The 25256-nt window shown below is 34.6% G+C and overlaps 3 protein-coding genes, 1 long non-coding RNA gene and 1 pseudogene across 4 annotated transcripts; 3 read left to right on the top strand and 2 right to left on the bottom strand.

The window, feature by feature from the left end:
• The first annotated feature begins 396 nt into the window (after positions 1-396).
• Positions 397-2837, top strand: LOC108453441 (pentatricopeptide repeat-containing protein At5g27460). The gene is made up of 2 exons (XM_017751543.2): positions 397-1034; positions 1227-2837. Exons 1-2 carry the CDS (start codon positions 744-746, stop codon positions 2514-2516), a joined length of 1581 nt encoding a protein of 526 aa, XP_017607032.1. The 5' UTR covers positions 397-743; the 3' UTR covers positions 2517-2837.
• A 207-nt stretch (positions 2838-3044) lies between these two features.
• Positions 3045-7407, bottom strand: LOC108453442 (phosphoribosylaminoimidazole-succinocarboxamide synthase, chloroplastic). Its single transcript, XM_017751544.2, has 12 exons — positions 6645-7407; positions 6452-6553; positions 6245-6374; positions 5760-5852; positions 5589-5677; positions 5292-5372; positions 4348-4437; positions 4119-4208; positions 3977-4027; positions 3843-3889; positions 3432-3489; positions 3045-3358 (listed from the first exon to the last, which is right to left on the bottom strand). The coding sequence occupies exons 1-12, from the start codon at positions 6981-6983 to the stop codon at positions 3299-3301; spliced, it is 1230 nt and encodes a 409-aa protein (XP_017607033.1). The 5' UTR covers positions 6984-7407; the 3' UTR covers positions 3045-3298.
• A 1403-nt stretch (positions 7408-8810) lies between these two features.
• Positions 8811-12351, top strand: LOC108452813 (serine/threonine-protein kinase PEPKR2-like; annotated as a pseudogene).
• Positions 12352-15686: 3335 nt separating this feature from the next.
• LOC108453714 (transport inhibitor response 1-like protein) lies at positions 15687-19160 on the bottom strand. The gene is made up of 3 exons (XM_017751984.2): positions 18130-19160; positions 17292-17793; positions 15687-17212 (listed from the first exon to the last, which is right to left on the bottom strand). The coding sequence occupies exons 1-3, from the start codon at positions 18702-18704 to the stop codon at positions 16454-16456; spliced, it is 1836 nt and encodes a 611-aa protein (XP_017607473.1). The 5' UTR covers positions 18705-19160; the 3' UTR covers positions 15687-16453.
• Positions 19161-24068: 4908 nt separating this feature from the next.
• On the top strand, positions 24069-24824 carry LOC128292998 (uncharacterized). The gene is made up of 2 exons (XR_008283009.1): positions 24069-24146; positions 24607-24824. It is a non-coding gene; the product is annotated as an uncharacterized LOC128292998 (long non-coding RNA).
• Positions 24825-25256: the final 432 nt, after the last annotated feature.

The raw sequence follows: 25256 nt of genomic DNA, 5'->3' as shown, positions 1-25256 counted from the left end.
ATCTCCAGCAAATTCCAAGTGTGAACTTTGGTTCGCTATTAGTTAGATATGAACTATGGATACATACTGCATTTTGAAGGTTTCTTCTCCATTTTCGAATTTACACACGAACATAATTACTCGGTGTTATTTTGAATTTAATTTCTCTATTGAAATCTAATGGTAACATTATTAATTATTAATAATGATATCAATTTCACTTTTAAGTTTTAAATCCATAAATTACTAAATTGGGACAGAATTAAACCTATGTAGTAAAAAATTGTATTAAGAATTTAAGTTAATAACACTTGCTATCTAGAGTTTGACTTAATTCAGAAAACTCAAGACCATTTGAAAAAGGAGTAGAAAATGGTTATCCAACATGTTTATAGGGAGGGTAATAAACTTGCTGAAGATCTAACATCATCGATGCCTTGGAGGCAAATATTACAAAGTATTCTCTATTATTCTCCTCCGATGACACTTATTGATCAACTTGGTGTTAATGGTATTAGTGTTATATCATCAAGAATTGTGTTTATTTAATCTATGTTTTTACTCTTCTATTATAAAAAATAATAATAATAATAACACTTGCCATATTAAGCTACTTGAATTTTCTCATTTTGGAACCAAGTTTGAAGGAAAAGGAGGAGTAAATTTTACGTTAAACGACGCCGTTTGATACGGAGGTTTACTACTTTCCTCGACCGATAAAGGAGCGGAGAGAGACAGAGAGCGGAAGCAGAGTTATATCGTCCATGGCGAGTCGCTCCATTTTCTCTAACCTCAAAAGCAATGGAGGCAACGCCAGGTGGGGGCGGCTACTAAGTTCTATTACTTCCCGGGTGAAAAAGGCTAGTGTTAGAAGTGCTGCTGCTGCCAGCAATGAAAGTTTAAAGGGGAGAATTTTGGGGTTGAGGTTGCCGACGGAAAGTGCAACCGAGGTGCTTCGCAGTTGGGTTGATTCGGGTCAGAAAGTTGACATTCCGCACCTCCTATCCATTACCCAAATTCTCCACAAATCTGGGCGCTACAATCATGCCCTTGAGGTTCCTTTCTCAATTTCTTCTTCTGAATTTGTTGATATTGCAATATCTATAAAAACAAAAACAAAAACAAAACCTTCATTCTTTTTAATTGGTAGGGAACATTTTCCAGGCAAAAGTGTATTTTATTAATTTATTTTAATGGGTTTTCAATGGCTTTGATTTTGTATTATATTTACTCTCTGAAACGAACAGATTTTGACATGGCAAGAAACTCAGAAGGGCTTACAAATGTCAGCTGTTGCTCATGCCACTAAAGTGAAGTTACTCATCAAGGTTGGTAATTTAACAGCGGCTGAAGAACATTTCAATCGTTTACCCAATACTGCTTCACAGAAAGCAGCTTGCCTCCCTCTTCTCAATGGTTATGTAAAAGAACGTGACATTGGAAAAGCCGAGGCTTTCATGAGTAAGCTTGCTTCTATGGGGATGACCCTCTGCCCCCATCTATATAATGAAATGATGAAACTGTACATTGCTACATCTCAGTTTGAAAAAGTACCTCTGGTTATCAAAGAAATGAATCGAAACAAAATACCCAAAAATGTTCTATCATACAACCTTTGGATGGATGCTTCAGCACGATCATCTGGGGTTGCAAAAGCTGAAGCCGTCTATGCTGAAATGCTGAGTGATGAGAGGGTCTGTATGGGTTGGAGCACTCTATCGACTTTAGCTAATATTTATACCAAAGCAGGTCTGGTTCAGAAAGCAGAAACTGCCCTCAAAACTGCAGAAACAAAGCTGTCTGCAAGTAATAGCTTTGGTTATATCTTCCTCATGACTCAATATGCATTGTTGAAGAAAAAGACCGAGGTTCTTCGGCTTTGGCAAACCATTAAGTTAATAGGTAAGAGAATGACTTGTGCCAACTATATGTGCATATTATCATGCTTGGTTCAGCTCGGTGGTATTGTAGAAGCGGAGAAAGTGTTTATGGAGTGGGAATACAACTGTCGAAATTATGATATCAGAGTCTCCAATGTGCTTTTAGGTGCATACGTGAAGAATGGATGGATGGAGAAAGCTGAGTCACTGCATCGCCACACATTGGAGAAAGGAGGGTGTCCTAATTACAAGACATGGGAAATTCTGATGGAAGGGTGGGTGAAAAGCCAGAACATGGTGAAGGCCGTCACTGCTATGAAGAAAGCGTTCGCTTTGTTAAAATATTGTCATTGGAGACCGCCCCATTATACTCTCGTGACCATTGCTGAGTACTTCGAGAAGCATGGGAATTCAGACGATGCAAACAACTTTTTTAGAGATGTTCAGCGTTTGGGTCTTGCAAGTTCAGAAATATATAAATCATGGCTTAGAAACCACCTTTTGGCTAAGAGACCAGTGCTTGACATCCTTGAAATGATGTATAAGGATGGAATTGAGATGGATAATGAGATTTCTGCCCTTGTTCAAGCTCTCAACGAGCAAAGCAAATGTGACCCAGAGATTAGAGGCAATGCCTTTCAAATGTTCTTGGGATGAAATAGATTCTATTGTAGAGGAAAGAAGATGGCTGATGTTCCGGGTTTAAAACAACAACTCGAAGTATCAGTATTCCTGATGATATCAAACCCTATGGACTTAAAAAACAGAGAAATAGTGCACGAGCGCCTGCATAGGTGCTCTAGATGAATGCCACTAGGACGTTGTCCCCCATTAAAATCATGATAGCAGCCTTAAGATTGTAAGCTAACTACCATGTGAGGGCATTGTTTTTGTTGAACTGCTTCTTCCTAAGTTGTTTCCAACAGGAAGGTATAATGTTTCATTGCTAGTAAAATTGGAAATTATCGGTTATCACAATCGAGATCTACAAAATTTGCCGGATTCTGGTCTAAATGTGGTTGTTTCCTCTCTCAACAAACACAAAACACATGCGCACACACATCCAACAATTCAACATGACCTGTTTGCTGTAAAACTACGGAAAAAAAAGAAATGAAAAGATGAATCAGCCATTCATTCATTGGTAAAGATCAAGGACAAAAATGTCAGACGTTCATCTTAGAATTTATTGAAATACTGATCCTAGTTATAGATTTTAAAAGCAAAATAAGTGACCAATGCATTATATCAGAGCAATCAGCTCGTCTTCCACCCTAAGTTCATCTGCCAAAGGCCTCAAGGATGCAGAAAGCCTGTTTACATACAGGAAATAACAGGAGCAAAACACTAAAAACTACATTAATGCTGAATGCTCATTCAGAGTTTCAGTATAGCTACCATCCTAGGAAAACCATAAGATCTTGTACGCTCTTCTTCAGTTACTGCAAAGATGATAATGCAGAGGAAACATTTCGCGAGATTCGATCGTGTATTGGCTCCTGCAAGAAAAACGAAAATTAACCTGCCATTTTTGCGTAAAAACATTAGAACATCTATGGTGCTAAGTCTTACTCCCATCGGCTGCATCTCAAATCTTGATTTTGTTATAGTCTCGTATAAAAAGATGTATCTGGCAGTAAGGGTGCAAACGGGCGTTAGTTAAAGCACTACAAACATAAAACAGGGTCAAAATGTTAAAGCACTACAACTATTGTCACTTTTAAAATTAATGACTGAACCCCATACATATGAAATTGGATCCATGCAGTCATGCTTTGTGAAGCCTAGCATAGCAAAAAATTACCAATGCGAGCTGATAAAACAGTGACAGTGTGTTCCAGTTGAATGAAGACAAGAAATGAAGAAAAGCGAGATGTAACTTCAAATGATTAAGACATAGATTTCAATTTTGCTCATCTCTTTACATTCTTAGTAGTATATATTTTGCATTAACTAAAAGGTATGATAAAGAGGAAATTATACCGCCAAGCAAGCTCACAGACAAGTTCTTCAGGGGCATCAGGAAGCACCTAAGGATTGCATGATCAAATTAGTATTTCGATATATCCTCAACTTACATTAATGAGCATAGAATTTAACTTTTTGATGCGACTTACCTTTTCTTCATAGGGATTGCAGTTCTCTCTAAACCATAACCTTAAGAACTCCTATAAACCCCACAAACCATTTAAATATTAGTTCACTCTAAACTTTTTGTCCCTAAACATCAACTCTGACATGTATAAACTATTCGCACACCTTATCAATATTTTCAGGTTCAAGACCATTCTGAAAGCGCTCCTCATAAGAATTGGCAATCCAATATCGACTTGAGTCAGGCGTATGCACCTTGAATTATAGAACAAGAAAGCAAAATTTATCATTGCCTGTCAGTTTGTGTGAATTTTTTCATACCTAAAATGTGCGTGTAAAGTGTATACGAGTGACAGGCAGAAGCAGGGAACCTTTCAGGAAAATGGAATCTAACCTCATCAATCAATAGAATTGAACCATCACTACTCTTTCCAAATTCATATTTTGTATCTACCAAAATCAGGCCATGCTCCAAAGCTACACGCTGCATTTTTCTCAACAAAATCATTCAAATCATAAAGTCGGCTCCAATAAACCATTCAGTAGTTACTGATTGAGCAATAACAAGTGCAAGTGGCAATACATAATTAAAAAACTCATCATATTTTAATAACTTATATGGTGAAAGTGTTTGGTTGTAGAAAGCACAAACAGACACAAACATACAGAGACACCAAAGATTGCTGTAAATATGCTGTGATGCTTGACATGAGAACATTTTCATCACCAACAGAGCATGGATGAACTGTACAATGGTGAGTAGTAATAAAAAGGTTTCTAACTAAACTAGGGGAGTTTAACAGAATGGAAGCAACTCACAAATGCCAAAGTCGCCATTGTCATCTCAATCAACAGACAGCACAAAGTAAAATTAAATATTTGTTTTCCTTCTTATTCTAATCTATTCATTTTATAAAAAATAAAATAAAATTTCTTGAGCAGTTTAAGTTCTAACATAATTATCTATAATTTGTTTGATCTCATCTTGTGGAATTTTCAGTGTGTTGATAGATATTATCTTACATACAATGAAATGGTATTTAACAAAACTATGGGACTTTAAGAGAACAGGAAGCAACTTGCAAATGCAAAATTCACCATTTTCATCTTAATCAACATGCTGTCATAGCACAAAGTACAATAAATATTTGTTTTGCTTCTTATTCTACTCTTATTCTGTTTTTTTCTTTTCTTTTCTTTTAATACGATTTCATGTATATTCTAAGTTTTAACATGATGATCTATAATTTATGTGATCTCATCTTGAAGAATTTTCAGTGTGTTGATAGATATTACACCATGATAGCACATGAAGTTTATGAACAGAATCAAAATCACCTGTCCATATTCAAACAAACTTAAAGCTTTTTCTCTAGCTTCATCAAACTCATCTTGAGTCATCAATCCTCTTTCAATAATCTGCAAGGAAAATGCACCAGCAGATGAACAGTTACCGATAGACAATATGCAAAGATTAGCCAATAGGACCCTTTTTTTTAGCCTTTAGTTTAAGGGGCAGATGTGGGGGAAAGGAGAACACTAAAGCAACATAAAGATGAAGAAAGAATCTTATTCTTTTCTTTATACTTTCCCTATATCATTCAAAGCTCAACTTTGGTGAAAAGAAGGATCAACCTCGTCAGGAGTTACAGGAACATCATGATCCTCAGCTTTAGTTGTTGGTGTGAGTATATTTGCAGTTAACTTTTGATTTTTTACCAGCCCTATAACAAACATATCATTTCACCATCATATAGCACAATTTCCAAGTGAACGGAGAGTGATTTAACTACACAGAAGCCTCACCATTCGGAAGTACATTTCCACAGTAATTTCGAACTCCATTTTTGTAAACTGTCCACAGTGATGTTTCAGTACTTCCGGTCACAAACCCTCTAACTGCATATAGCACCAAAATTCAGATCAGATGAGGATTTTACACCAGGCGACAGCAATAGCTCTAAATAACAAGGTTGGCATGCAAAATTAGAACTTAAAACTTGTTTTGAACCTGTGGCAATTCAATCCCCCACAAAAATATTAAAACAAAAAATCATGGATCATTTTCATTATTGTACATGCTGTGAATGAACAAAGGATTAAGGAAACTTGTTGATTGTTTTAATTGATAGGGTGAAACTCCATTCATAATGGACTTCGGAATAGCTCCTATCATGAAATGTGACCATGAAAATTCAGAGTTCCAAGTTTGTAAAAACGAAACAATTCGATTCCAATCAACCACCCTCCATGTGACAAAAATGACTGATAAGAATATCAAAGATACTCACCAACAAATTCAACAGGAAAGACAGAACATTTCTTAGCAATTGTAACATTTTTATCTGGTACTGACAAAACTGCATTTGGAATCATGTGCCGAGTTCTATTGAACCACCACAAACTCGTCTCATTAAGAACCTGAAAATTGAAATTCCAACAATGATACATCTACTACTGTTAATATTTACCAATAACAAAATAGCGAGTATAAAAACCTGGCCCTTGAAGGGGATAGAGGCAAGAATCCTATCAAATGCACTCTGACGATCAGTAGTGACCAACACAAGATAATCCCCACTGTCATAAATGTCCCTAACCTGCATGACTCAAGCAAAATTACAAAAATTTTCCATCTTTTAACTTGACTATTTGTTTTTATTTAAAGAAAAGGCAGTCCTTTGTGTCTACCTTGCCTCTGGTTTTGGATTTGAGACCAGGGACTGTCAAGTGAAGATTAGTCTCTGACAGACAATTGTGAAGTGAGGCTTTTATGCTGGCAAAAACTTCTTCTTTGCGACCAGAGTTGAGCAAAGCATCAAGAGATGGGACTTGTGTTTGGCCCTGGCTTTGGCTTTGGCTTTGGTTTTGGCTGGACATAACGGAAAGGGAAATTTTGGGGTACTTTCTAGCATTGGATTTTGCTTCAAAGGAAGAGTGTGATGAAAAAAAGGGATTTTGAGTTGGGGCTTTAGTGGAGTGTAGTAGGAAGTGGGAAGGATTTAAGGTTGTCCTCACACACTCGGCCATTTTCAGCTTCTCTTTTGTCTCGACTTTGTGTCTGATGTTTTAGGGTGCCTTAGTTTTGCGTTGAGACCATAAAAATCAGTTCCGTACCCGTACCGGCCGGGATACTCTGTTCCAGCAAGAGACCGGGACACTCACCCACAAATTCCGTTCCACTTCAAGTTTCGTTCGGTACCAGTTATTTCGGTCAAAATTCGTCCGTTCCGCCGGAACTTAAGGTACCGGGCAGTACCCAACAAAGACTTTTTTTCTTGTGTGTTTTTCTCAGGTCTGGGGATGATGAGTGATTGAAAACTATGATGGAAACTTACGATGTATCAAACAATCTCACTTTGTAGCAGAACAGAATATAAAGGAGGAAGAAGAAGTGGCAGTAGCTAAAGCGAAAGATATAAACAGCGCAAACAAAATTAAGACACAACCCTAAAAATATATAGTAAATAATCGGGCTGGGCTTTAAAACGGTAAGTAACAAAATATTTTGGCTTAATTCTAATTTTGCCCCCTAAACTATGCCTGTTTATTCACTTTTTACCTAAATTTTGTTGGTCTCAAATTGGTATTTAAATTATCCAATGATATAAAAAAATCACGTGCTTTCAATGAGGATGTGTCATTTGGCACATCTAAAGTTAAAATCTGTCACGTGATATTTAAATTTAAAAATCACATTTGACTTTCACACCATTGACTAGCAATGGCCTTGATTCTCTATTAAAACACTTCACTTATCTTCTTTTTATAATATTATATATATATTATTTTGATTAAAATTTTTAAAATAAAAAAATATTACATTCTAAAATTTGCGACAAGAAAACTTAAAATTTTAAATATATATTAAAGAAAAAACACTTAAATTATTTTGAATTTAGATATATTTTTAATTTTTTAATTTGAAGTTTTTGAAAAATTATTTTTTTAAATACATATTTTTGAAATTTTAAGTTTATTTTTTGCATTCTTTTAATTTAAATAATTTTATTTTATAATATTTTTATTACTTTGAGTTTTTAAAATTTATATTTATATTTTTAGATTTTTATAAAAATTATTAAAATTTCTTTAGCTTTTAGAAAATTAAAATTTTATATATTATATCTGATTTTTAATATTTTTAAGCACTATAATATACATATATAGCGGGCATGGATGGTCTACGATGGTAAACATAGATCAATGTCGGTCAACAATAGTCAACATTATTCAATGTTCGATCAATAATAAGTCAAAGTTAAAGGTACTTTTTTAATTTAAGTTTAAATTAAATATTTTTATTATAAAACTTAATTATTACTTGGCATATTGTGATTGGTTAAATGTACCATATGGCACATTCTAATTCGCATAATATGGGGACTGGTTTTTTTAACAGCATCTAAAAAAAACCAAATCAAGTGATGAAATGATAATTTAAGTATCATCTTAAAAAAATTTAAATACTAAAATAAAAAAAAACAGAGATAATTTAGGAGTCAAATTTCATAAAGCAATAAATAAATAACCTTTTATAGATTCCATTCTCGGGAACGGAATGCAACCCGTACGACTGGAACCAAAAATACTCCGCGTCCACATCTTGGACCCGACTCTGCTTTTGTCCAACCAATGAGGCCACGTAAGTAAACTGAAAAGCACACTGACAGCGAGGTCACTTAAACCAATTAGAACGCTCCAAACTGCGTCATCACCCACATAAAGGGTGACCGTATAAGACCCGACTGGTTCAGTAGCAGATAAATGGGAAACAGGATGAGACCCGACTGGTTCAGAAGCAGGTAAATGATTTTATTTAAATAATAAAGAAAAGAAAAATAATATTTTACTGCATGCTATAATAAGTATTACTATCATAAAATAAAATCACCCTCCAAATCTCTCAAGCCTGGACGTTTCTAGGTTTTTTTATTTTATTCTCCAAAATTCTATCCCCGGATTTTGCTTACTCGCTTAATTGTCGCTGTTACTTTCTTCGTTTTCGGTCTTTTAACTACTTATTATCAACCGGGGTCTCCCTTATTGGAATGTGGGAGATTTTTCACTGTGTCTAAAGGTTCGTTCTTTACTACTAAATTCTGATTTGGTTTATCATTGGATTGAACTTTTATGAATAATAATAGAACAAATGTTGGGTTTTTTTTTTTTTAAATCTGGATTCTATATGGTCCCCGGGAGAATCCATGAAAAACAAACAAGATCATATCAGTTTCTCGATTTTTTTTTTCAAGTAAATATTTCGTTTTCAAGAGTTCGCAACTTTTTGCGGCTTAGCGAATCAAGTTTTCTTGCCTTATTTTGCTTCTGTTTACATCCTTCGGCTTTGAACTGATTTTGACCCATAATTTTATTTTATTTTATTCATTCATTTACCGGAAACTAAAGCAGAATAGATTGCTAATAAAACTGGATTTTTCATCGTAATCTTTAGGAAACTTAAATGCATCCAGTCCAACTTTGGATAAGTTTTTTTTCTGAATTGATACTTGACTTGATGAGAAAGAAGAGGAAAGGAAGTGAAACTGATGCATCTTCGGAGGTAGCCAACAAATTTGCTTCGGCATGTGATTATATTAGGCCCCATTTTTCATTAGAAGATTTTTCAAGGATAAAGAAGAGGTGCAAAGAAGATGTGGATACACCACCTGTTGGTTCATGTAAAAGTAGACTCGCTGGCATTGCTACTGCCCCGCCTTGCGGTGCGTCCTCATTGGTGCCTCTGGGTAAAGGTCTTAAGAGAAAGATGGGTTGCATTGAGGTGATTACACGGATCAGTGGGACGAAAAAGGTTGAGGATGATTATGTTAAGGGTGAAACGATCGAGCAGGGGAAATTCAGGTCAGTTTGGTTGTGTAGGTCTAGAACCAGTGGAGTAGAGTTTGCTTGTAAAACCTTGCTTAGGGGAGAAGAGACAGTTCACAGAGAGGTGGAGATAATGCAGCATTTATCTGGTCATCCTGGGTTTGTGACTTTGCAGGTGGTGTATGAGGAGCCGGATTGCTTTTATCTCGTAATAGATTTGTGCTTTTGAGGTTGTTTGATTGATCTAATGACAGAATGTCCGTATTCAGAGCAACCTGCTGCCAATATTATTAAGGATGTGATGTTAGTCATTAAGTACTGTCATGACATGGGAGTTGTGCATAGAGATATCAAGCCTGAGAATATTCTCCTTGCAACTTCTGGAAAAATGAAGTTGGCAGATTTCAGTCTTGCCATGAGAATTTACAATGGTGAATATCTGGCACCTGCTTTGAAGAATGCTTATCTTTACTTTTTATTGATTCTATTAAGTTCCTGCTTTACTTAGTATCTTGCAACTTAATGCTCAATGTATGGAGATTTAAATTTTGTATGTTCTCAATGTTTATCAGGTATGCCATCTTTCACTTATATGCATGAGGGAGAGGGAGAGAAATAAGTTTTTGGTTGAGACAGTAAGACTTCTTTTCCTGTCTGTGTATTGATGAAGAGAATCTAAGTTGCTACATCTTTCTATCGTCATGTCTCGGTCTGTTAACAACTGAAGCTGCTGAAGAAAAGGATTAAGGACATGTTATCTTTTGAATTGTTTAAATTTATATCAAATGATATAAATTTCAAGCATTAAAGGTTTCTACAACCATCAGTATTATGATTTGATACCGAGCATGTGAGGTACTGTGCTCTTCTTTGAGCCTATCAAGCCAAACCATTTGTGAAGCTAAATTAAAGCATAATGGCCGAAAATTTTGAAACTATAAATTTGGAAGGGCATGCAATTGTTATCATTGAATTACAAGCCAAACAGATTAGTTTTATTTGATTTCACTTTAAATGTTCTCATGTTCTAGTTTGTTACTTCTTAACTGTTTTAGCAAATTTATGCTTAAGATGCTTGCATTAGCATGTTGCTTCGGGAAAGGTTTGTTTAACATTTGCTTGTCTCCTTATGAGATATGCCTGATGCTTTTGTGTAATACAATTACTATTTACTACTGGTCAGGTTTTGTCTGGTTTGGCTGGAAGTCTGGCTTATGTTGCCCCTGGGGTTCTATTAGGAAATTATTCTGAGAAGGTAGATATATTGAGTGCAGGGGTGCTTCTTCATGTGCTTTTGGTTGGTGTTCTTCCATTTCAAGGAGACTCCTTGAAGGCCGTATCTGAGGCCATCAAGAATGTAAAGCTTGATTTCCGGGGATATGGGAATCTGTATCTAAACCTGCACGCTATCTGCTGGCAAGAATGCTGACCAGGGACGTCTCATCAAGAATAACTGCTGATGAAGGATTAAGTAGGTTCTTGCTCTTTCTTAAATACTAAAACAATTATTTGATATATAATTTTTGGAAATTTGCGACTTAGCCTTGCGGTCTTTAGTAAATCATCTAACTTTGCTAATTGTATAAAGTGTTCCATTGATCTATTTTCATCATGAATTTTTCTGTCTTAGGATTCCTTCTGCCGTTTATCATGTTTTTCTTTTTCAACTTATTTGGACTATTTTTGTTTCTTTTATCTATTTCTGAGCCTATCTGGTATAAACTTATAAATTTGTCTTAGGACTTGAATAGGAGATTAACCCTAGAGCTCTTTTAAAAGCTTAATCATTAGACTTCATTTGCTGACATCTGAGCTGTCTTAACTTCAGGACATCCATGGATATTGTTCCACACCAAGCGCTCATTGGAGACATTATCCATCAAATCAAAGTCGAAGAATCAAGTAGGACCTTCCATCCAAATTTCAAATTCTCCTGGATCTGAGTCAAGTATGATTAGTAGGATTAATGGTGTTTCTCATAGTCAGGTTCCACAGCAAGTCTTAACATCCCTCAGTTCTAGCTGCAAATCAAAGGAACAAGATAAAAATGGTGTGGTGGATTTGCTTGCTGTGGCAATTTCCCATGTGAGGATTTCTGAACCAAAGAGGAGCAGACTTTGCAGTCCCACGAGACCTATAAAGCAGCAGTGTTCATCTAATCTGACGGTTAACAACCTCTGTAGAGCCTTCTGATACTGCGGACAGTACTGACATGAGAGCTCAGGATTTAAAATTAACTTGCCCTGGTTGCTGTTTCTGTAGGCAAATGATACTTATGGTGGATGAACTCAACATCAATCAATACCACATGGTTTCATCTCTTAGCAAAGCCATGGTGTTTAACTAAATAATTTGTTTTAGGCCGGTGACTGGATAGAATTCATGTACAGAATTGATCTTTCTCCTTAGTTGTACAGGTGTGTGTTTGGCAACCGGGTTTGAAAGCTTCTGTATATAGCAGAAGTATACATAGCTCCTTGCAAATATATGTTTTACTGAGGGACAGCTCTGGAAGCAGTGCAAATTAGAAGCCAAATCTTAATAAATAACACTTATTCTGATAGGAAAACAAGATTGACACTTGCCAATTCATGACATTATGCAGGTTGGATGCTTCATATAGAGACTTTCTTCCTGGTGTTGTTAAGCACTTATAATCAGTCATTAAAACCAAGGATTATTGAAATAGTGCAAGACCTCTTTAGAAGGATGGAAATAGTGTTCTTACCATAGCATTTGAAAACTGAACCATTGTTTTGCATACGATTTTCCACTGTTTATGGGAACTGTTGACTGCGGTTAGGTAGTCCTTGCAAATCTGAATTTATTCAGCAGTCCCAGAAAAATTCATATTGGACAATTTGGACCACATGAAAGAATGTCATGAGCAATATGGTTTGGACCATCGTTCGTGAGGATCTTGTCCAGTTTCCCATGTTATTCTGCACCCCATGCTTGAACATTTTAATCATGCTCATTTGCTGCCGTAAACTAAGACTCCCGCACTCACTAAGAATAACAAAGGAATATCTTTTTGTCAACTATAAAGGACTAAACTACAGAATTGAACTTGAACTCATCAAAGAGTTGATTATCAAGATCAACTTCATGTTTTCTTTTGCATTTAGCCAACACCAACCAGATGGAATGCACAACTTTTCCCCATTACTACCATGAAATAGAAAGAAATGGAGGAAAAGAATCATTAAAATATGCTTTCATAATACCAACATATGCACTGAATTGAATAGTCCGGATATTTCCTATCCATTCAAACTCTGAGGTCAAAATTAATTCAAACTTACATGATAAATACATTTTCAGGCATAGGTAAAGCTAGAATTAACGACTCTCGCTTCTTTCTTTCTTTTTTTTAAGGTTGTTTTCCAACACTTACAGTCCCCACCCCCCTTCATTTAAACTTAACTATACAAGACTCTGTTATAATCTTATAGTAAAACCATAATAGAGCAATAAAACATCATAAGGATTCATGGCTTGCAAGAAAAACCGTAAGGACAAGGGATGAAGCAAAGGGTGCATTTAGCAGTAACAAATACCAGCTGATCTAAAATGTCCCCCACCCTCACCCCATTTTTTGGCATTAACATTACTTCCTTTGATGAATATTTTCATTAACATGGCATATACAGTAAAAGCTAAATGCATAAGCATATTTGTATTGTCGTAAACAAAAGAAAGGGTGGGCACATTTCTCTTAGTGTTTTGGATCCATAAAAGACGGAATAAGAGGTGGAGTGCTTGAGTTGAGTTGAGAGTTGAGTGCATGTTTTTGTCAAACAGTAACAGTATATTGAAAGATTGATTCAAAGATAGAGATGGGAAATTTCGAATCGAATTTTTGGAACTGCTAAATCTTTGACATTTCATATCCAGCTATTCTCAAATATTTCTTATCTATATTTCTTTCTTCTTTAAAAAAAAAAAAAATCTCCTGCTCTTTCTTAAGGCTTAAACAGAAGATACAAATGATCCTCACAGTCTCATAATCATAAATAAGAATATATTGTCCCATAAAATGCTGAATAACGTAGGAAGTGAAATAAATAAGACTATGTATGTTAATGTCATAAGCTTTGCTTTTATCTCTGACAAAAAACTCAATGTCCCTATGTGTTTTTATGTACACCATACACATTTCAAGTTAAAGAAAAACATGTTGCTTTATTATTATTACAATATCCTTAAGCCTTAATTAAAGAACAAATTTTGTGAAGAAATAAACAAGTGGGATGTGTGTTTACTGTTCAGTGTTCACTTCCAAGTTGGGGGCCATGGGAAAAAGCAAAGATCAATCCTGGAAATAGTGCAATTTAAAAAGGGATTTTGTACTTCAAATATATTTATTAATAATCAAAACAAAAAATTTAAAAATAAAAAAAGGTGGGGGATGGAAGATATTTTAGTAAAAGTGGTGCAGCAGTAGAGAGAGAGAAAGCATACTTTAGTGGTTGAGCTGATGGTGCTTAGTTCAGCCATGAATGCGCTTAGCTTAAACCCCACCAACTGGGTTTTCGCTTGTGTCACGGTCTTGCATTTATCCACTCATTTTTTATTATATTTTAAAAGTAGTAATAATAAGTTTTTTAAATGCATATATTAATATTGAATTCATCTGGTGCTGGGTATCCCACCACCAATCTGTTCAAAGCACCCTTACTTTTTGTCACTCCAAAAAGGAGCTTTACTTGACTTACTCTTTTTTTTTTTTCTTCTTCTTCTTCTTCTTCTTCATTTTCTATATGAAAACAAGAATTTTGGAATTTGGGGTCTAATTTAATTGTTTGTACTATTTATATACAGAGAAAGCAAAGCATTATTTTTTTCTTTTTTGTTGCTATCAGTTTGGTGGTAAGCATGCAGCAGTATTAGTATTATAATGTGGGATAGCATGAGCATGTGGAAACCATAGCAAAAACAGGGAAAGAAGCAGTTTTTATAAATTAAGGCCATTCATTCAATTAATTGAAAGGAAAATCTATCAAAATGAAATGATGGGATTAGATAAGATATGTTCCAGTAGAAGAAATAGGTCCATCAAAATGGGGCAGTTTATGAAATTAGCTGAGTTTGGCAAAATCTTGGACCTAAATATGAGATCATTATCACTGTTTTTTTTTTTTTTTGAAGACAGGGTGATAGTTGCTCATAAAAAAAAAAAAGGCCAAAGTGTAAAGGCATATGATCAAATCAAAGAGCAAAAGAAAAAGCAGAGGCTACCATGGAAATGGTGATTCAGGCTACCATTTTTCATTGAAACAGAGCCAATCAGCCAAGGCTTTGGTTCCCATTACTTAAATTCAATTCGCACAGTCAGATCCCACATCGATGATAAGCTTTGCTTTTATTCACCATCCTCGCTGCCATGGCGAATACCAACAAACAAAAACAGATAAGAGTTTCCATCCTAATTATAAGAGAGAGAAGGCAATGGCTGGCTTAGAATGCAAATCAAAGGGGGTGTGAACAAATCATCAATAACACCATCGGTCCCACTTTCGATATACCAAAATCTATAATGCAAAAGTTAAGAAGAAAGCACACACAACCAGTGTATCTCTCCATTGGAGCCTCATTGGTAAAATTTTCAATGAACTTCAAAGGGTTTAGACCAAACTTCACAGCCTCCAATGGGGAGTGAGAAACTATAATGACCATCCACCATCCACCATTACATCCATCAATCCTTTTCTTAAGAAATGGGATTTCTTGTGGATGGAACATGGAACCCCACATAGTGGAGAGGGACCTGCTATGTGTACTTATACAACACTTTCCACACATAATTAATGGACCTTCCTGTCATTTAATCATTCCACATTCAGGAGGGAGAGAAGTAGGGATTATATTATAATAAATAAAACGAAAAGAAAAAAAAACAGAGTCTAGCTGAAGTTTATGGTCCATACATAATACCCTTTCCACATTGCTAACCACAACAATATAATAAATTCAACAGTCAGGTGCTGCCACAACAAATCTGAAACAAGGTGAAAAAGAAAGAAAAGAGAAGTGCAAGCCTGGGATTTTAGGTCTTTCACTAAAGCTTTAGCCTATAAGCTTAAATTACAGCAGACTATGTTTTACAGAGTGGATAAATGCTTGTTAATCTGCAAGCATGGAAAAATAGATCCATCCGTCTTCATCTCTCCTTTAAAACTCTGATTCATTGACAACCGTCTGATCTCTACATCAAAGGTTAAAAGCTATTTGGCCCCGAAAAACATGTATCATTGCCCCTCCGTATAGTTCGATTACCCCCCACCTCCCTTCAATTATGATCAAATGAATACGAAAACAAAAAAGGAAACATAAAATTTAAATGAGTGCCGCTAGAACATCTAATGGTCCGATAACTTACAACGACATCCCTTTTCCTGCACTAGTCCCCTCATCCAAAGTCCTTCAAAAGAACCCATGCAAAAATGAACCATCTCCATCACAGGGGGCATCTGATTTCAATGCCAAAATAACAGCCCAAGCCTGAAGCACAAGTTATTTACTCAACTTTTGCTTGGTTTGGATTGCTGGAACTTTAACACGGGAGCTATTTAAAAGATGCCTGCCGTATCAATATTCCCCGTGAAACAGTTTAAAACTTGCTTTGTATCTATCATGAGAACAATTGAAACAGCTTCCTGCACCACATTTACCTACAAGATGGTGACGAATTTTGGTGCATCAGTTCTTGGTCCTTCAAGAGACCGATACATGTATAATGTTCCAACAACATCATCCATCTCCTCCTCATCAGCAGACCTAATCACTTCAACTACCAGGCGAGGCATAGCACGAGCAATCTCCTGGCAACCATGGCGCGTTAGCCTGCATGACGACATCCAAAGGAACCTCATGTTGTAGTAGTGATGCAAACCAGAACGCAGAGCTGCATCCCCAAATGGGCTATCTCTAATCTCAAGCTTCTGCAACTGTGGGCAGCCCTCGAGCACATATTTCAGCGCCATGTCACTATCTCCAGCAAAAGCCACTGACAAGGTGCGTACCAATTTCCCATGTCGACCAATGTAGCCAAAAGCTTTGTCTGTCAGTAAACCAGATACGGCAAGGCGAGTGAGCTTCTTACAATTCATAACTATGGCTCCAAACCCATCATCCATGGGTTCACCGGTCACAGGATCAGCCCTGTGGCGCCCCATTATGCATAGCCGAAAAACAACAAGATCTGGACAGTTCTTGGACATTGCTATGACGGCTGCATTAGTCATCCGCTGGCAAAAGTACAGAATAGATTGCAATTTCCGACAACCCTCAGATATAGCTTGGAGTCCCACTTCAGAAACTGGGCCATCACTATCCTCCCGAGGATCAACAGGGAAAACACGAAGCTCGCGTAAGTCCTTGCATGTTGCAGCGACTGCTTGGAGTCCTTCATCACAAATTGAATCAAGAACCTGCATAATGAAAGCTAAGGTAAACTTCAAAGACCTAATTTCTTCAAAGAGCTTATAGAACAAACTATCGATTACATACCCAGAAAGTCTGGAGCTTGTGGCACTTGCTTATAATTGGCTTAAGCTGTTCGGCAGTAATGTTAGCATAGCTGAAATTCAGAGATGTCAGATTTGCGCAAACAGGGTATATTGCAGGCAGATAATCTGGAATTATTTCCCTAAACCCAGAGAGACAAACTAAGGATCTGCAGGCAGCAAAAGCGGCTACATAATCTGGTTCCTGATCACCTTGCCCTACAATATCCGATGGGCTAAAGGACCCTGTCCCAAGGTGTGTGAGCTGTGGTGCTCGAACCATCAGGCGATATAACTGCCCAATTGAAACATAACGATTTAATTTAAGCTTCTTAAGTGAAGGAGACCTAGCCACCAGCCTTTCCAACGCCTCGAAATTTATATGGCATTCCACACAATCAAATATCAAGGACTCGAGATTTGATTCACCCTCGGGAAAACAAGAAATCCAATCCGTCTCATCATCTGAAACCTCGGATTCAATCAGATCAAGCACCTTAAGCTGTCTGCAATTATAGAAATATATCTATCATCTAGATATCCATCCTCAAACTCTCCTTTTATTCATTGATTATCACAACACATTACATAAACTCAAAACATTTTCAAACCCCGGTTCATACCCAGATCAAGGAAAACCATAAACAGATCTAAAAACATTCAATCTATAAACACAACCAATCAGATCAAACAAAAATCTCAATACAGCAACAATTTTTTTTTCTCAATCCCATATTATATAAGCTAACAAACATTACTCTTAACACCATAAATAGTTCCAATCAGCAGGTTATTAGTAAATAATGAACACTATTAACAGCAAAAATAATGAAGAAAAATACCTGCACTTGTTAACGAAAATACCAAGGCCACTAGTTCCAAACCCATCGCAGCAAACGAGAACAAGTTCCTTAAACCCTAAAAACAACTCGGCAAGTGTTGCCAGATCATCGTCCGTGACGGACATGCGCTTTAGATGAACTTTTTCCAGCCAAGGGTAAGCCTTGGCCATCGCCAGCGCCCAGGGATTGAAGTGCGCTCCCCAATCGGGCGGCATCAGGTTAAAGTCCGCGAACCTGGGTTTTCCTTTCAGGTGAAGAGCCTTCACCCGGGTGAACCTGGCCGTGGCCCGACCCGGCGAAACCGCGTAGCAGTTCCCGATGAACAGCTCGGATCGAGTCAGTGCCTCGACCCGATACCATGACTTGCAAACCAATGAAGCAGCGTTCCGGTCCCTCCTCGAGGTCAGGAAGTGGAGCACGTTCTCCAACACGTTCTCCAGAACCTGGTCCGGGTACGTCGACTGGAACTCCGGGTGACCCGAGCCAGATCCCGTGGAGTTACAGTTCCGCGCCTTGTTGGAAGCGAACTCAAGATCCGGCGGCGGATATTGCTGCCTCTCGTCGTCCTCAGACATTTGCCCCGTCCTGTTGTCTCACACGACAAACAACGAAAGGAAGACAAATAAGGCGACTTTGTACAACACGCGCGGCTTTACGAAGTCAAAAGACAATCCTCCTTCTTCTTCTTCTTTTTCTTCTTTGGGGTGAGAGATGAGATTGAGATTTGAGCTTCTTAGATCAAGGAAACTTGGATTCAATGTAAAGGAAACCAGTAATTGAAATAATACTATTATTTTAAAGATTTTCTTTTTGGGTGTTTTCTCTCTTTCTTCTGAGCAATGGGATTCTCATGCCCCTTTCTCTCTCTTTCATCTGCAATATCCAATGGCTCTCCACACTTATCCTCCATTATTTTGGATTTTTTTTTCTTACAAGCTTCTGTCTTTTTTATCTCTTTCTTTGTTTTTTTTCCCCCCCATTAAAATAATTATTGGATTTTCGACAGCAGTAAACTACTGGTAGGTAAATAGTTCTTCCTTTGTCACCTTGTAAATTTTTTTTGGCTTTTTTCTGATGAAAACCCTTGAAATTTTATTTTATTCATAAATTACTCCCTTTTACTTTTTTCAAGTTTATTTCAATTTTGAATGAAATTTTTGTAGGAGATACAATTTTGGGTATTTTTATTGATAAATAGTATTCAAATTAATATAAATCAAGAGCCTTGACATTGTAGAATTAAATAGGGAATAAAGAAAAGAAAAAGGCTATTTTGTAATTATCAGAAAAATGTAAGGACCTATTTTGATATAATCCCTTACAATTTATGTCTCTATGGCTCTAGCTCCGGTTTTGAAAATGGAAAAAACACGGTGGAATTGCAAGACCCAACAGTTGTCTCAAAGTTACCTAAGCTTCTAAGAGGGGAGGGGGGGGACTGCTGGATGGAGAGGCAAAGGCTGACAGCTCGTACGTGGCAGAGTCATTTCTTTTTCCCCTCCACGTGCTCCATACCCGCGTGTTCATCACCTGCCGGCAATCCCCCCCTTCCCGCTGTCTTCCCCTTTCTTGTTGTCTAGCGAACAACCATATTTATTTATTTTATATAAATTATAAAATTAATATACTAATTAATAATAAAAATACCAAAATTACATGTGAACTCATTATTTTTAATAGAAGAACTGAATCTCTTTTATTCAAATATAAAAATTATCTCAACATTATTACTTTGTAAAATTCTACAAACCAATATGATATGGTAAGAATGTAATGTGTATGGAATTTTAAATTTTATTTAAATAAAATATAAACTAATAAAAATTTTAATTTAATATTTTTAAGATATTTAAAACATTGTACATATATCAATTCTATACGAATTGAGTTAATAAAAACAAAACAAAATAAAACTTTATTTAAATATTTGTTTAAATTAAACATAATTTTAAGATGTAAAAAAATTAATATATTCAATTATTTCTTTTCTTTTCATTTATATAACTAAACAATGATTATTAAATTTATATTTTTCCCTTTTACTAATTTTAACCATTTAAATGAAAAATATATCTTTTGCTTTCCTTTTTCTATTTTTTTTATTCATTCAAACATAATTTAGTTAATTACAAAGTGAATGAATAAAAGCTTTGTAAAAGGTAAATAAAAAATATGAAATTTAAAAAAACATTTATTATAAATTTATAATTACTTAACAATATATGTATTTCTGAATTTATATAATTTAGATGTGAATGTATTAAATATTAATTATTTTTATAATAAACCATAAACATGAGTCATCAATTAATCAAATCCACAAAAACAAATAACAACTTACATTCTTTTCTTTTTTGGGTGTTTGATGAGGTTGGCATCATTTGTCGTTCTTAAAGTCTTTGGACCTAATCTTCTTTCCCCATTCTCCTTTTTTTCTTTTCTCATTTGTTAGGTAATTTTTAATCATTATCAAACTTTCTATGTCAATTTTACCTAAACCAAATTAGGGTTTTTCACTATTATTGTTTTCGGCTAATTTCTCACATCTTAATTTCACTACAAATGTTGCAACATTCTTCCCCTTTTTCTTATCATGGCAAAAAAATATAATTTTAGTATTTTTAATCTTAATTATATATCCCACACTTCTAAAGTTTCAAACATTTATTTATCAATAATTCAATAAGGTACACCACTCATGAAAGAATTGAACAAATAATTGAAATTATCCAATATTTTTTTCTTTTATAAAGTCTGCAGTTGAAAAATAAAATAAAATCCATTTATAGAAATTATATTATATTTGCAATTCTTTGTCATTTGGTTTTCTTTTAGGTTGTACTTTCTCTCATCAATCAATCACATGTTTATGAAGTAGTACCTTCATCTTTTTACATGTTTCAAAGTTGAATAAACTCTTTACTAAACGTTTTAATTTCTTAAATTAGGAGAATATTTTAAATTGTAATTACGAATATGTGGAATTTTTTTTTTTAGAAATTTTAAACCATTTTATAATCATGGTTGAGCTTTTAACGTTGAGAGGTAGATTAATAGTAATAACTTAATTGAAGATGATATTGTTAAAAAAGAAATTTTTATAAATTATAAAATGAACATAGAAAATATCTTATTGTGTCAAAAAATAAAGTAACTGATGACAGATACAAGTACTTAAAAGTTATTCTTCGAAAAAAACCCTGAAAGTTTAGGGCTGCCCAAATATTTGACTACCCATTTTAATGTCCCATTGTCCTCGTTAAACCATCCCTGATGCAGCATCATCTTCCTTAAAATGTTGATGTTATCCATTATGGATTTTTTGTGGCTAGTGAAGAGCACCCCATTTATTAATTTATTTTTAGTTCAAAGCATATATGAATTAATTTTTAAATAAATTGTCATTCTTAAAGTGAGGTGGAGCTAAGGAGGGCTAGCAAGGCTCCAACTCCTTAAAATAAAATTTTAATTATATTTTATTATCATAAAATTATAAAACTTAATTTCCACCTCAAAAAGAATTTTACTTTCTTCACTCTTTCTAAGTAATGATGAACTTATGAGCTACTCTATAGTCATGACAGAAGTTTTTATGTATGGTGCACCATATTTTATACTCTAACGTCAATGCTATTTTAAATCAAGAAAAATGTCTCATAAACGAAAACAACAAATAAATGTAAAGTAGAATCATAGTAATCAAACAAAGTTAAAAATAAGGGTGTTTTAGGAATCCAAAGCCGCTAGAGTCACGCCAGCTTCCGAATTGAAAACTCAATACGAAACATTGAATCTCGCAGCAGACGAAGCAAACTAGATGAACTCTCCATCCTAAAACACATGAAGAGACAAAAAATCACATTCAATAAAGAGATAGAAGCCCTTACTCAGGTATCCAACGCCAAGCCCCACACTTGAGAAAGGCCTCTTCCATAAAATTTCATAATATTACAAGTTTTAACTCTATTTTTATCATCACTTTTACAACTTGTGAGTGTATACAAATGATAACAAGGAATGTATCAGAAAAAGAAAAAAAAAAAAGTTAAAGAAAATTGTTGGTTTCAAATTTGAGGTCCAACAAAATTAAGAGAAAAGAGTAAAGTTGAAGTAATGAGATGCAAGAAAAATACACATTTCTAGCACTCAAAACAGTATTACATGCCTCAAACATAAGTAAGACATACAATTAAATTAAAAGGAATCAGTGAAATGATTAAGGTTTTTTTTAGTGGTAATGTTGGTTGAAGCTTTGGATTAATGATGGTTCTTCAAAAAGATGCAACGAATCTGTGACATTATGTTGAATTTTAAAGCCCCCTAACTCTTTTCACTTTAAATATATCACTTACAATAATTATATTACAATGTATTCTGAATTTAGAATTTATATAAAATTATAAACCCGCTTGAATCCCTGAATAAATTCAGGGTTTCTATGGAAATTTTGATACTTTCTCATCACAATTTTTATTTTTAATTATTTAATATTGTAAAAACTCTGCAAAATTTGCCGTAACATAACAAAATATAAAGACAAAAAGCTGTGAATTAAGATGTCCTTAGAGTTTAATCTTCGATTCTGACATACCACATATCTTAATGTTAGATATATTTAACATAGTGTTACTTTAAGTGATACTATCATACACCACAACAAGACGTGGATTCCATTTTCTGGGATGTCAGGAAAAAAACAAAATAAAATAAAAAAAATCAATGGGAAAACTGAAAAGAAATGGAGAAATTAAGAAAAGACAGTTGATTCTCGTGGGGTTTTTTATTTTCTTTAATTTTGGGGAATCTTTCCTTGATTTTCTCGGTAGCCAAACAATTTTCGCAAACTAAATACTTAGTAGCATAGAATAAATGTATACCTTCCTTCCAATGCATCAAGACAGATCCAGTAAAGATCTAAGTAGTTTGGTCCCCATAGGAGAACATAGTTGACTTAACTTTAAGATTTTTATTTTTATTTTAAAGTAAATCAATTAAAATTTGGAATCATTTCATAAAAGTAGTAAGGTTTAATTTTCCTTTTTAAGATGAAGTTTAATAGTGGTGTTTTATACTAGCGTGACGCATCATTAATTTTATTCTTGAAATATTCTTCATCAAAATCCAACATCACCTTTTTTAAAAAAAAATAGATATTTAGGAGGTTGTTGTATAAAGTGAAAAAGTAATTTAATTATTATCAAAATAAACGCAGTAATTTAATTTTTTTATATTATTAGAATGTGAGTAAAAAGTATAACTGCTTACAGGGTTAAAGAATTATTAGTTCATGAGTAAAAATTCAAAAATTCTAAAATGTAACTTTAATTAATATTAAATAATGTAAAAATATTTTTAATTTTTTTAAAAATACAGAATTTTAAAATTTTTCTTTAAAGATTTCTTTTGAAAAATTGAACTTTATAATGATCTAAAAACTATTTTAGATTTTTGCTTCTAAATTTTGGAATTAATTTTAATTTCTTGAATATATTCATGATTATTATACATTTTATTTTCATTTTCATTAATTGAAGAGAAAAATATTTGATGTGTTATGTAATATCCTAAATTAGGGCTTAATCGGAATAGTGGTTTCGTGACCACAAATCCGAGATAGAAATAATTATTTTACAATGATTTTGATGTTTATGATATGATTGCATGATTGTGTGAAAATTTCGTGATGAAATTCTATGCCTAAAGTGCTTAAATTGAAAGTAGGGACTAAATCGAATAAGTTGCAAAACTTGCATTCTAGAAGTTTTTAGTATGAAATTGTTTTGGAATATTAATGAGGAGGTCTTAAATAGCAATTTGACCAATTTTAAGTTCATGGACAAAATTAGGACATGGAAGGAATTTTTGGAAAGTTTAGTAGTAAGGGTATTTTGGTCATTTAGTTATTAAAATTAATTAAAAACAAAATTAAAAGCCAATTTTTGTCCATCTTCTTCATTAGGCCGAAATTTCAAGGGTTCCCCATAGCTAGGGTTTGTTTCAAGCTTCCAAGCTCCATAGTAAGTGATTCCAAGCCCGCTTTTAATGATTTTACGTTTTGAGATCCCTAACTTGATAAAGCTTATGTTAGCAATAATTTAACCTAGGGTTTATATTTGGAAAAATACCCATAGGTGAAATTTGTGTATTTTGATGTTTTATGATAGAATATGAAGTTTTAAATTATGTTAGACAACTTGTACTACTCGATTTTAAGCAAAAACAAGTAAAAGGGCTTAATCGGTAAAAATACCTAATAGTCACAAGTACATGTTAGAGTGAGAATTTGATGTTGCCATAGAAGAGAAAAGTGATCAGCATGTTGTAAAACATAAGAATAAGGAATAAAGTTTAATCCCGAGCCTAGGGGCAAAATGTAAATATGCAAAAGTTTAGGGTAAAATTGTAATTTTGCCAAAATTTGAGTTAAGGATTAATTTGATAATGTGAGTATTAAATAAGCTAAATGTGTTATTTTAGATCAAGAAAGACGTGGAATCGACCTCAATCGAGGAAAAGAAAAGATTGTGGACTAAATTGCAAAATCTTTGTATTTTGGTACCAAGGTAAGTTCATGTGTAAATAATGTAGCATAATTGTTATTTTTAAGTTATTGATATTAATTATGTGTTATGCTGAATTTTATTATGAAATGTATGCTTTGTGGTTAATTTCAAATAATATGTAAATTATGTGAACTACTTGTTAAATATAATTATTACTGAGTATTGATTTCGCATTCTACGGAAGACGGCAAGGATAAGTGTTCGAGGAAAAGCCCGTTTGAACCTTAGGAATAGATTAGGATACAAGTGACATGTCACTAGGATGGTTGAGCATCCGAACTCGTTGAGTTGAGTCCGAGTTCACTTATGGATGCGAATGTCCGAACTCGTTGAGTTGAGTCCGAGTTCGTGAGATGTAACTAGGCATCCGAACTCGTTGAGTTGAGTCCGAGTTCACTTATGGATGCGAACGCCCGAGCTCGTTGAGTTGAGTCCGAGTTCGCTTATGGGCGGGTTACATGATTGCTTGATTGAATATGTGGCACTTATGTGCAAGTTATCCATGTATCCGAATTATATTCCGATGTGTTCAACGGGTAAAGTTCTACTCAAATGGAGGAAAAT

The sequence above is a fragment of the Gossypium arboreum genome, chromosome 5 (genome assembly GCF_025698485.1).
Source record: "Gossypium arboreum isolate Shixiya-1 chromosome 5, ASM2569848v2, whole genome shotgun sequence".
NCBI classification, from domain to species: Eukaryota; Viridiplantae; Streptophyta; class Magnoliopsida; order Malvales; family Malvaceae; genus Gossypium; species Gossypium arboreum.
The sequence above is the reverse complement of the archived record's forward strand: the minus strand, read 5'-3'. Positions and strand labels throughout refer to the sequence as shown.

Bases quoted from the DNA above. Each gene is read 5' to 3' on its own strand.
- LOC108453442 (XM_017751544.2), bottom strand. From the start codon at position 6,983: ATGGCCGAGTGTGTGAGGACAACCTTAAATCCTTCCCACTTCCTACTA. The intron at 6,375-6,451 runs GTTTTTATACTC...TTCAATTTTCAG, and splicing joins CTATCCCCTTCAAGGGCCAG to GTTCTTAATGAGACGAGTTT. The intron at 5,373-5,588 runs GTTGATCCTTCT...TTTTCCTTGCAG, and splicing joins TTCCTGTAACTCCTGACGAG to ATTATTGAAAGAGGATTGAT.
- LOC108453441 (XM_017751543.2), top strand. From the start codon at position 744: ATGGCGAGTCGCTCCATTTTCTCTAACCTCAAAAGCAATGGAGGCAAC. The intron at 1,035-1,226 runs GTTCCTTTCTCA...TGAAACGAACAG, and splicing joins GCTACAATCATGCCCTTGAG to ATTTTGACATGGCAAGAAAC.
- LOC108453714 (XM_017751984.2), bottom strand. From the start codon at position 18,704: ATGTCTGAGGACGACGAGAGGCAGCAATATCCGCCGCCGGATCTTGAG. The intron at 17,794-18,129 runs GTATTTTTCTTC...CTATAATTGCAG, and splicing joins ATTTTCGTTAACAAGTGCAG to ACAGCTTAAGGTGCTTGATC. The intron at 17,213-17,291 runs GTATGTAATCGA...TTCATTATGCAG, and splicing joins ACAAGCTCCAGACTTTCTGG to GTTCTTGATTCAATTTGTGA.